This window comes from Taurulus bubalis (genome assembly GCF_910589615.1).
Source record: "Taurulus bubalis genome assembly, chromosome: 7".
NCBI lineage: Eukaryota > Metazoa > Chordata > Actinopteri > Perciformes > Cottidae > Taurulus > Taurulus bubalis.
This window is the reverse complement of record NC_136595.1, coordinates 7648759-7661632: the sequence shown is the minus strand read 5'-3', so window position 1 is coordinate 7661632 and position 12874 is coordinate 7648759. Positions and strand designations below refer to the sequence as shown.

Sequence of the window (12874 nt, the reverse complement as noted above, 5' to 3'; positions counted from 1 at the left end):
TGCAGATACTTTGTCTTTGATAGAAAATCTATCTACATAAAATGTTGGTGGTTTGGTCTTTTCAGAATAATAAACTGCTACAATATTGGGACTAAATATTGTTCTGGCATACTAATCGTATATAAACCTCCAATAAACCACTGAACCGGTCCTGTTCTGGTCCAGCGCCATTTTCTTAAGTCAAGACAATATCAGTGTTTCAGAAAAATAAATAAAAGTCAACACAAATGAACCTTTAGAGTAAGTTTAGTCGAAGACCAAACTCTTGCAAGGCCGTCATTTATGTAGATACATCTGCCGTCACGTCTCACGCATGCGCACTCCTTGTTTACTAGCTGTCATTGTTCGGGCCGTCAATCACGACACCAGCTGCAGATCAGCTGGTCTCCTCTGACCAATAAGCACCACGAAACAATTACGTTGTTAGCCAATCATCTTGCTGCTGTCTCTTTCGATATGACCGTCTCTACTTCCGTTCATTCATGCTGCTGTTACGCACCCTCCACCTCCCATCTCCGCCTAGTCTTCATCAGATCCATCATCATCACCACCATCACCACCAGGTCTGGACTCCACGCGGGGATTCATCTTGTTGCCTATCGGGCAGACGGCCCTCAGATACAGATCTCCATGCAGAGTCCAAGCGCCGAAGACTCTGAGACTTTATCATCACATATCATCTGTTAACAATAAACAATGATCCTTTCTTTATTGGTGGTTTTGGAGTTGAACAAATCCACAAAGAGAGGAGATGATGGTTTCAACAAATCTATACAGCATGCGAGAAGGAACAAAAAAAAACAAGATGTGCAACAAAGTAAAGCACACAACGCTGTAAATGTTGTGATTAATACAACGAGAGCATATTTATTTACAATATTGCCCGATAAAAGAGTCTATTTCATTTACCATTTGGCTTTCAGTGTTCAACAGATCTGTTATGTCTAACAACACATTTACAACGGAGGAGCACATCTCTCTCTCTCTCTCTCTCTCTCTCTCTCTCACTCTCTCTCTCTCTCTCTCTCTCTCTTTCTCTCTCTCTCTCTCTCTCGTTTCCAATCTCCAATACCGACGTGTTCACATATCGCAGAGACGGGTTGTGTAAGGTTTACAACTCATAGCTGTACAACAGATCACTGACAAATGAACTAAACATAACTCTATATGACTCAAATAAATATATACAGTAAATTAGACAAATATGATCAAAACAATTGATATCTCTCTTTCTGTATTGTTTAATGGCACGCACGGAGGCACGCAGTTACGTACGCACGCACACTCGCACACACGCACGCAAGCAAATGCCATGGAAACCGGTCCGAGGCTATTTAAGGGCCGCGGCGGTTCTGATTCTTCCCTTTGCACTTTGGACTTGGACATGGACTGAAAACCTCCTGTGAACCCAAACCGTGTAAAGTTAACTCTTTGAGTGTTGAACTGCTTGAGATAATTTGCTGGAAAGAAACTTGTTGGAACAGAACTCCTACACCTGAGCGACAGAGACCCTGAAAGAGGACCAGAGACCCTGAAAGAGGCCTTCAGTGGCCTGCTGAAGGGACTGGGCTGTGAGTTGGACCAGAGCTGTGGAGGTAAGACAACTTTTATGTTTAGTTTAGCTTTTTTTTTTATTATCAACGAAAACAATTAAATAAAAAAAAATCTTTTAAAAAGTGTTCTCAGTTTAGAAATCAGTGAAACGTTTTGACTTTCAATGTTAAAACGTCACATAATGTTGTCAGGTCTGTAAAATGATATTTGAGCAACAGAATGGCTTAAAAATTGCGGGAGATGTGTGGAGTGTGTTAACGATTAGTATAGAGGTTCGAAACCCTTGTTATTTTGCGGTTAAGGCATCAAAACGTCGAAATTTAACATTGAAATGTCAAAAACAAAATGGCGCCTGAGCCATTTTTGAATTCTGTAGATTGTGCACCATGGAAACCATATTTGTTTTGACTGTTAACATTTAACATTGAACATTGAAATGCACTTTGCTCGATGTTGCGATACTTTGTTTTGAGGGGACAAGAGCGATCTGTTAAGTCATTATGGGACTGCATGTGCGCGTGCGTCCTCCAGCATCTCCTCCACGCACTGTGATATGCACCTCATGAACAGGGAGAATTATGAGTTATAAACGAAAGAGATTACCGTGGTCATGTTGGATTAATATCGCCATGTTTTACTGTGCGTCATGACGCACGTCCTCAGTGTCAATTAAATACGTTCGCGCCGTTTATTGCAAACCATTGATCGTTTTGTTGACACAAACACTGAAGTCCTTACAATTGTTTGGTGCAGAATAAATGTCTTTGCCGAGAGCTCACGAGAACTCAACATGTCGGTTAATTGACCAGAAAAAAAAGCTGCGCGTGAAAGGCACCTGCATGGTCTGTGCCTTTTAAATGAAGCACTCTTCATGTGCAATTTAAGATTTAAGCTTGCTAATTATGAACGCTACATTGTTGTTTGAGACAAATACAAATAGTAATACTGCTGACAATATCAATAACGATACTAATAATTATTGGCATTGGAATATATTTCTCTCTCTCTCTATGTATATATATATATATATATATATATATATATATATATATATATATATAGTCAAAACTTATGTATGTTTGATATATTACTGTTTATAAATGTTTACAGGCACAGCCTCCTATGTGCTGTCTGCGTTGTTAGGTTATGGATATGCTGTCGTTTTTTCTTTTTTTTAAACTTTGATTATTGCTCAATGTAATCCAGAGATATTTAATGTTATGAGAAATCCTTACGTTTGAACCTTTCCCTTTCAGCTGGTGTGAACTACGTCATGGAGCGTCCTGCTAGAGGCCCCGTCAGGCTCGCCTTAGACGACGAAGGTATGGAAGGTGAGTTGGAGCTTGCATTTGTGAATGGTCATATTGTGTATGGTGTTTGGGAACAGGGGGTGTTCATTCGCCAGCTCCTCCATGGAGAACGCCTAGAGGACGACGAGGGAGAGGACGACGAGAGAGAGGACGACGAGGGAGAGGACGACGAGGAAGAGGACGACAAGGAAGAAGACGACGAGAGAGAGGACGACGAGGGAGAGGACAACGAGGGACACTGGGAGGACTGGGAGGATGACGAGGAAGAAGACGACGAGAGAGAGGACAACGAGGAAGACTGGGATCCCGAAGATTCCGGATATGGCTCCATGGACTCTTCGGAGGAGGAAGAAGAGGACGAAGAAGAGGTGGTAGAAGAGGAGGATGAAGAAGATGAAGATGACCCTGTGGCGCCCCCAGCCCCAGAAGGGTCTGTGCCCTCCACGTCAGGACTCGCGCCCTCCGCCAAGAGGACCAGAGAAGAGGACGGGGAGTCTGCGCCCTCCACGCCAGGACTCGGATCCTCCGCCAAGAGGACCAGAGAAGATGACGGGGAGTCTGCGCCCTCCACGTCAGGACTCGGATCCTTCAGAAGATACTGGCAGTGGGATGAGGACAGCGACTCGGATTGAGACCGACAGCCTGTTTGCTGCAGCATTGTAAAACCTTTATGTCTGGCAGGACTGATAAAGCGCCAGACAGCCTTCCCTCGTGTCTGGCGCGGTTGGCAATAGGTAGCATCCTGCAGCAGAGGCTTGGTGCGGATCGTCCTGAAGAAGCTTCGCTGAGGAGGAAGAAAAAGATGAAGATGACCCTCTCACCCAGCGGTTCCCAACTCTGAGTTTCTGACAGGACCTGCAGCACCCAAGTCCCTTTCCCCCTGGCTATCTTTTCACCCTCCCTTTTGGCGTGGCGCCCCCAGCCCCACAGAGGTCAGAAGAGTCTGCACCCTCCAAGTCAGGCCTCAGATCCTCCACAAACAGAAGACACTGGCAGTGGGATGAGGACAGCGACTCGGATTGAGACCGACTGCCTGTTTGCTGCAGTATTGTAAAACCTTTATGTCTGGCAGGACTGATAAAGCGCCAGACAGCCTTCCCCCGCGTCTGACGGGGAAGGTAATAGGTAGCATCCTGCAGCAGAGGTTTTGGTGCGGATCGTCCTGAAGAAGCTCCGCCCCCAGTTGTGTACTTTGGAGTTTTGTGTAGGGTGCTGCGGGAGTATGGGGAGCTGGACCCGTTGCAACGGGCTATCCGGTCTCTGTACGACTGCAGTGGGCGCTCTGTTCTTATTCTCTGCATTAAATCTGTGAAACTGTGAATGGTTGTTATTCTGTGTATGTTTTTCTTCTTACGGTGTCTTTCCCAGAACAACACTTAATACCATCAATAACAGGAGTCCCCTGAAAGTGTCTGGCTGAACCAGACAGATGTGTTGTAAACAATTACTAACGTTAAGAAAAGTTTCCAAGTCTCTTTTACTCAGGTATCGATGGCCGTGATACAGGAAGCAACATCCAGGGTCTCCTTGAAGACGCAGCAGATGAGAAGGATAAGACTACAGGACCAGATGGAGAGCGGCGGTCGCCTTTCTTTCAGTGTGCTGAGTAAGTAATCCTTCCCAAGGACTACAGAAGTATCAGTAATACGATTCCATCATTGGAGGCCAGATTCAACACAACAATGTAAAGGTTGTGTAGTTGAGTTCCAAAGTATTCATCTCTTGTGTGTGTGTCTCACAGGGCAGGACTCCACAGGTCTCACTCTTGGGGCAGCTGAGGGTGGACGTCAACCAACCCGTCATCCCAGGACGACCCAGACCCACAACAGACCTGAACCCCTCTCAGCACCCCAGAGAGTCAGAGACCCAGTGAGTACGGTCCTCCCTGCCCCTCCACCCCGACACCACCCGCCCCACCCACCAGCCGAGAGGACGAGGAGCGTCCCGTCCCCACCAGCACAGAGGACGTAGTTTGTCTCCATCTGCTTCTTCTGTGCCGGTGGGTTCGGGAAGCTCCTCCCACACACAGGAAGCTGTCAGCAGCTGTTTGCATCTGCTCAGAATTCAAGAAGGAGACTGACGGTTCAGGCTGAACAAGAAATGATCATTCTAAAAGCTTTAAAGTATTTCATTTGTCACATAGAATACAGTATGTTCATGTAAACTGTATGCACAGTATTTATAGTAGTATTAGCACGATTACATACATGTTCTTCTAGATATGTCTTTATATTAGAAACAATATCATAACATTTCTGATATAATTAAATGTATGACACTTTATATACAATAAATATTGTGCAAATTATAATTGCATTTCTTTTTGATTTTCATTTGATTCAAAGGCATTACTGTTATTACTGTTAAGTATTGATCTTTGTAATATTACATGTTGATACAAATAAAATGGAGGAACAGCCAGCAACGTGTAGTATAATTCTTCTTCTCATAAACAATTGTTATCTTTACTGATTGTGTACCAGAACAGAAGGTAAGGATACATACATGTAGGTGCATGGGAACAAGATATGACGTTAATATATGAGGGGGAAACAATGTGGGAACTTAATTAATAATATCATTATTATCATGTTCATAACACTGCTGTAGCTTATTTCAAAATGATCACATAAAACTTACCAACACTGGAGAGACATAACAAAATAAAGAAATACATAGAAAATAACTACAAGATACATTTGTGTTTTTACTTTGCAACAAACAGGTCCGGCTCAAAGAGTATTGTCAGGTACATATGCTGTCGGCCTAAATAGATCAATGAAACATTTGAGAGTTATTGCACGATATAAAAATGAAATTATGAGATGAAAGTTCCGGTGAATACTCGGTCAATATGTCCAATATGGAGGGGGTGCGCGCCGAACAACTTCCCGTCATCCCCGTATTTATGTTTACGATATCAGACAGCAGGCCTAGGTAGGAAATGCACGGCCCGCCACTGGAGGTCAGGGGTCAACCGCAAAACATCTGGTATACAGTCTGATGCAACAACTAAGAGAAACTAACTCCTTTTTCACAGTTAAACAGTGTCACACAGATCAGACGGAGAGATCTGAGCAGACACATGCAGGGCAGGTTGTACATGGGCACAATAATCAACCAATTGCAAGTGACAGTAAATGGACCTGTACACATTCATTATGGATGTCAGACTGTTATACATACATGGATGTTCAATGCGTTTTATTAAACTGATGAAAATCACATGCGGAGGAAGTCAAGAAACAAGGTTGCACAAGTCATATGAATGTAAACAAACAGCAGCCGGGCATTATCCATTCAATATTACAATACATTAATTAATTAACATTTTTACAGAATTGAAGTGATTTTAAAGCTCAATATTAGTTATGTATAGATGAGCCCACCATTCACTATCCATCTACTATCACTGTGGTACTGATGTGCTTTTTTGCTGGGCTTTAGCAGTGTCAATGGATATCTGGACATGCTCTAGAGAGGTATAACATATATAATGAGGAGGACAATCTCCCTCTTTACATGATTCAAATGAAATGAGTGTGATATGGAAGTGGAGCCCTCTGGAAAGAAACATGCTGTAATGGTTGCACACTTTACTTTTGTCCTGAACAACCCTTCTACAGTGTGTTTTGCAGAGTACAGTCATTGCTTCAAGTGTTTCAAATTGTTGACATGATCAATATCAGACATGAGTTGAATACATTTGTCATAACAAATATAACTCCTACACTTCACTGAAGCATATTCAGAACCTGTATCTGAATTAGAACTACTCATTATCAAAATATAGTTCGTTAGATTAGAAAAAATATATATCCTGTAATAGTCAGTAATGATCACAGTATGATTTTTGTAAACTTTCAGAGATAAAATTAGTTTTTCTTTAAAGTAGTTTCACAAAGAGATTAATAGCACAAATACAACATCATGCACTGCGTCAACACCATTTCAGGAACTGGAAGAATGTTAGGAACACAGCGCACTTTTCTCTTCCACAATAATGCAAATCCAGTCAAAACAGTGAATGTCAATTACCAATCACAGATAGAGACCATCACTTATGAGTGTGACGACCCGGCTCCAACGCCACGACAAAACGAGAGGGAGACACCGTGTTTAAGGCAAGTCATAGGAAGGTTTATTTGCTCACTAAGATGGGTGGCAATGCACCCCAAAACAATCGGGAACGCTTACAAGGAATAAGGCGCTGTTGCCTGGCTGCTTTTATCCTTGGAGAGCATCGGGCTCGTCACTGGGGAGCCCTGGACAGCACGTCCGTGACCACGTTGTCCGTCCCCATCACATAACCACCTGATTAACCTCTGGTTGGAACACGTCAAGGAGTTCAGGAAGGTAAGTGGGTTGTGGTCAGTAAAAACAACTACCGGTGTACCACTGTCCCCAACATACACGTCAAAATGTATGCAGAAGATAGGTAGCACCCGACTTTGCACGAGGCAAAGGACCCACCCAATCAATTATCAAATGCTCAAATGGTTGGCTGATTCCTGGAATCAGGTACAGAGGCACAGATTTTAGGGGGTTGAGAGGAGGATATGTCACTCTTACCTGTCTTAAAAACTTGAGAGCCCTGTACACTTGTAGTACTGTCATTTGTTTGTCTGTGCAGTTTATTTGATATTTTACTGTAAATATAATATTTTTCTATTTCTGCACTGTGCTGATTGTTGTTGTTTGTCTAATGTATGCACCACTCGCCAAGATGAATTCCTCATATGTGTAACATACCTGGCAAATAAAAGGTCCTGATTCGGATTCAGAATAATATGTTATATTATTGAATTATATTTATTTAACGTGGCAGCTGGTAAGTGTGGAGCAAATTACAACTGTATACTTCTGGGTAGCTTAATCTATTATTATATCGCCTATATCATTAGTTTGTATATGTATTTCTCACTCTGCGAAGTAATCAGTAACTTAAGTTGTCAAATAAATGTAGTGGAGTATAAAGTCACAGAAAATGGTAATATAGTAAATTGCAAGAAGCACAAATTCACTAAATGTATTTAGTTACATTCCACCACTGCTTTTTGAGTAAATTAAATATAAATCATCAGGTAAATTAGGTACCACTTTAAAGAAGTGCTTGTAAGTTGTAAGTCATGTTTTCTATTAATGCTAATAAATTATTTCCAATGTGAAATCATTAAAATGAGTCTTGTAGTCACCAAAGTTAGCTGTTATGTAATTTACTTTTCATGAATGTATTCTGCTTTTACAATATCTTAACTTCACTTTTGTGAGGCTACAGCGATTGATACAGCTGTATAGTTTAGATTTGCATTCATGTTTGTTTTCTAACATTATATTAGCCACAATTACAACACATATGATGAAGCTACATAATAAGAAAAATAAGTGATTTACATGATAAAAATAGCATTGGCCTCTAAAGTGACACAAAACAATTTGATGCCTTAAAAAATACAACTGTAGAAGTTAGACTTTTATCCAAATCAAGTCTTTTAGCATTACTATTTGCAGTCACCCTGGTTCTTATCCACAAAAGGAGCAGTCATAATTAATGAATCGATTGATTCATTTATTTATTAATCGTCTTCCAGAAAGTCTTCCACCAGTTTGTTGAATTCATCAGCGTACCTCAGGTGGATGTTGTGTTTACCCTCTGGCATCAGGTGCAGTCTAGATTTAGGACAGAAAAAAGAGGCAGTACATGTTTTGTCCTGAATTTGAGGTAATTGTCATATTGTTGATATTTAGAAGTGTGAGAGTGTGTGTGAGTGTGTGTGTGTGTGTGTGTGTGTGGTCTCACCGTGATCCCTTGATGTGTTTGAGGAGGCACTGAGGGTGGAAGCTGGGCACCATGGGGTCTTTCTCTCCATGGAGGATGAAGGTTGGACAACTGATTAGAGGCAGAAGCTCCAGGCAGATACTCCCTGACCAGAAGACATTTAGGTTAACATTTTGGCTTTCATCTTTTCATCTAAAATGTATTGGAACATACCATAATTAAGGAGCATCTCAAATGTATTCTCCACAGGTTCATTGTGTATAAAAGAAGTAGATATCTTGTGCCAGAAATAAATATCCTCCATCCTAAATTCCACCAGTTTTGTGTTTCCTCCTACACATCCAAAACTGCAAACTCCGTGATTACACATTATCAAGACTTTACAAACACCCATATAACAATCTTCCTTTATAATTACATTATGACCACAAAGCGTTCAATCTCTGGATTTGATCGTTTCTGATGGTTTCCCGTTTTAGCTTCACTTTTGTAAAGAATCGTAAACAACATGGAGTCAGTACCTTCTGGTCTTTTTGCAAACTGTGCGATCCCGTCCTGCCAGGCCTCCCAGGTTTTAGCAAAGCCTTCTGCTCCGTACACCTCCTCCATGGGCTTCCTCATCTTCGCACTCCACTTGGAGACGTCTCGGACCGCTGCGCGTTCCCACGGAGACCCACGAGGACACGCATCATACAAAGTTATGAAGGATCACACTCGGTACAGCAGACACAGTTTGAGAAGACACCGGCAGGTTACCGTTGTAAAGCGTGAGGTCCTCCTGGGAAACAAAGGCATTGGCCCCCCATACCACCAGCTTGCTGATCACGTTGGGGTGCCTCGCTGCTGCAATCATGGCGGTGATTCCTCCGTCACTCCAGCCCAGCAGAGAGAACTTGCCAAAGCCTAATGCCTGTCAAGAAAATGAGAGATACGTTCTATATTGTCTCAACAGTGAACATACAGAGCTGAATTAGCTTTGATTCTTCTCATCACACAATGAGGTGATCAAAGCACATAATTGCTAGACAGTGAATTATAAACATTTGTGTGCATGGGTGGCGAAACTGATGGCATGGATTAATACACTGTGTGCTTGTTTTAGCCATCGGGATTATCATCAGTGTCAGAAACAGAGGGAGAGAGCTTCCTGTTTATAGCAGCCACTCGGTGTACAGATCAGAGGAGGTATTTTAGGGTATTGTTTGTGCTTTAACATGAAAGGAGTCATCTTCCAACTCTATTAAGTGCATCATGAAGGAAACTATGTTCATTATTATTCTGACACCAGTTTTTACCCCCTGCTTTCATTTAGCTGCTGTGACAATTTAAAACTTCCTTTCAAACTTTTTTTTCCTCTGCACAATTACAATTTCTAACTTTTATTCTGCATGCCCAGACATCTATTGCAGCGACTTGCTTCAAGGTTTTCCTCAATTGAGCATCAACCCATGCTCTCACATTCACACACCCATGTTTCTCTTAGTAAACGGGTCAAAATGATCACCAGCTGATCAACAGACTGATCAGACCTTCATCAGATCCACTGCGTCCTTTGCATCCCTCTCATAGAAGTCCGGGGGGAAGTCTCTGGCCGGGGGTTGGGACTGTCCGTAACCACGGGGATCCCAGCCCACGAGAGTATAGCGCTCCTTATTCAGAGACTTCAGCTGAGGCCCAAAATCAGTCCGAGAGCCCCCTGTGGTAGAAGACAACAAAAAGAAGAGATTCTGCATGTGCGACAGCCATCTTGCCAGAAGGTCAAAGAAGAGGTATGTGGTGTTTTTTTTACCCAGAGCACCAGGAAGCAGCAGCACCGCGTGCTTCCCTCTGCCCATCTGCTCGTAGTACAGATCCACTCCATTCACACGCCGCCTGCCCGAGGCCGCCGAAGAGCTGCAGGGGAACAGACAAGCAGGCTGTGGCGGTAACGATCCCGGTGATGGATATGAGACCTGAACAGCTCCGCCTCGTGAAAAAACGCTGGCTTTCATTTCGGCGGTCACAGCAAAACCAAATATGACAAAAACTATACAGCCGACATAGAATGACAGATTTAAACATTCTTGTAATTGTGACTGAATCTTGATCACATCGTTGCGTTATTGTTCTCCGTAGTAGGTCGTGCAGCTTCACAGCTACGTTGCCTCGGCCTACTGGAAATGTGACGGTGGTTTGTCCTCGTTTCTCCGTTTGCACCTCCAGGTCATTGTGACTTTCTGTTGAACATGACTCATTGAACATGGCTGTGAGGATGGACCACTGACCTGAACATGCCAAAAACAATACCTTCAGAAAACATGAAGCTGCACTGACGATAACGGCTTTTCTTTGATAAAGGATCACTGAATTAGGAAAAAGTCGCACGGGAACATGCTTCAGTCGAGAAGGAGGCTTGTGGACAGATATTGTGTTGACATGTCCTGATGGATGAGAGATCCTGGAGGGTTTTGGCGGGACATCGTCCACAGAGTTCTGATCAACAGGGTTGTTATATGTTTGAGGGTGTAGCATCTACTGAATCGATATTTTTACAGCAATTTTAACATGGATGAAAAGAGCCATTTATATATAAATGACAGGCATGATTTTATTCTTCAATTATTTTTCTCTCGGAAATGTTTTTTTTTTTGGAAGGATACGCATCTCATCATAGCCCTAGTGGTTGCAGAGATGTACCTTTTTTTAGTTTGGATATGCAATTTTCGAGCAGAAGCCTAAATAGCTTGGTGCTTAAGAGGTTAAGACTAAGATCAATCATCACATTCTTATTACAATGTATACTCAATTAGAGAGAGGGTTGTTGGCATATGGCTTCAGTTTCAATGGTCTTCTTCTTCACATTTTTTTCTTCTTCTTTCATTTTGCGAATATACAATCTAACATGGTAGGCTTGCTAATGGAAATATACCACATAACAATAGTTATATCCGCCACTAAAATACTCCTAGTACTAAAAGACAGATGAGATCAAATGGATGAACAATGGATCCTACAGTGTACTGATTCTAATAATGTCTGCAATACCATTTCGCGCATACTGTTTGTGGCGCTCTGCCTGGACTCACTGCGCCATCTAGCGGCGTGACATCAAACAACCCTCCTGCTGGAAGGACGAGCATGTCGCAAACAGCAGGGCAGGCATTTCCTGCTTGGTTTCCACTGCAGCGCAGTGTGGTTAAAGTCCAGGCTTCAATGTGCATGTGAACATTCAAACAGCAAAATGAAAACAGTTACCAGTACGGCTGAGTCGCGCTCGTGACTCTCTTCATGTCGGCTCTGCAGTGAAAGAAACGCCCTCGGAGTAAAAACAACGCCATTCCTCGGACGTCCGTTTCTCTACAGGTTTTCTTCTTTCCGTGGTTAAATATTAAACTATTATATAAAGTCTCTTTCTGTCTGAAGGCAGGTAATCCAGCCCTGCAGGGGTTTTTTTAGGGAATACCGGAAGCGGCAGTCAGTTTGGCACTTTCCACGACGTCTTTATTGACTTAACGTTTATAGCGAAAGTACGAAAACGAATCGAAAGACAAACGTTCACGTGCATCTTATAGTACAATGCTCAACACAATAATAATGTAGAATTGTTGAATATTCGACACACTGGGAGATATTTCAGCAACACATTATTGTTCAGATCCTTTCATTTCCTAATAAATTCTGAAGACGTGTCCTTCACCTCACGTTGTGGAGCAGGGAAAGTAGAGACAACGAGATAAAGTATTATATTAGTTGTTGTAGTTTTAGCAAGTAATTTAAAGTAATGTATTGGCATAGTACGACAGATGTAATGCATCATTTTACATACCTACCTACATACATACATACATACATACATACATACATACATACATACATATAGTTCAAAGTCATGTTTACTATAGATTCTCCAAAGATTAGTGAAAGTCATGAAGTTATTATGCTCACATTTGTTGATTAGCACCAAAGAAAAAGTACTGGGAATGTCCTTAGTTTTACAGGTATTTAGTCATAAAACAAAGTATTGATTGATATGTGTTTTGATTACTTTCACACTTTTATACTTTTATTTTATACTTTAAGCTGCTGCACCAGTAAAACATCATTATTAATTACAGTTCATCCGGAGGGAAAGTGGATGTCATTTCATGGCAATCTGCTCCGTTCAGTTGTTGAGATTTCACTAAAAACACAACTGTGAACCTCAGAGGATTAAAGTCAGAAGGGGTTATCCTCTGAGAACCACGAATGTCAA

The 12874-nt window shown here is 42.0% G+C and overlaps 1 protein-coding gene across 1 annotated transcript; it reads right to left on the bottom strand.

The window, feature by feature from the left end:
• Positions 1–8440: 8440 nt before the first annotated feature.
• Positions 8441–11960, bottom strand: bphl (biphenyl hydrolase like; the record flags this gene model as incomplete). The annotated part of the gene is made up of 7 exons (XM_079221516.1): positions 8441–8534; positions 8665–8788; positions 9165–9296; positions 9400–9553; positions 10173–10339; positions 10433–10536; positions 11878–11960. The coding sequence occupies 7 exons, from the start codon at positions 11958–11960 to the stop codon at positions 8441–8443; spliced, it is 858 nt and encodes a 285-aa protein (XP_079077642.1).
• Between the last annotated feature and the right edge of the window lie 914 nt (positions 11961–12874).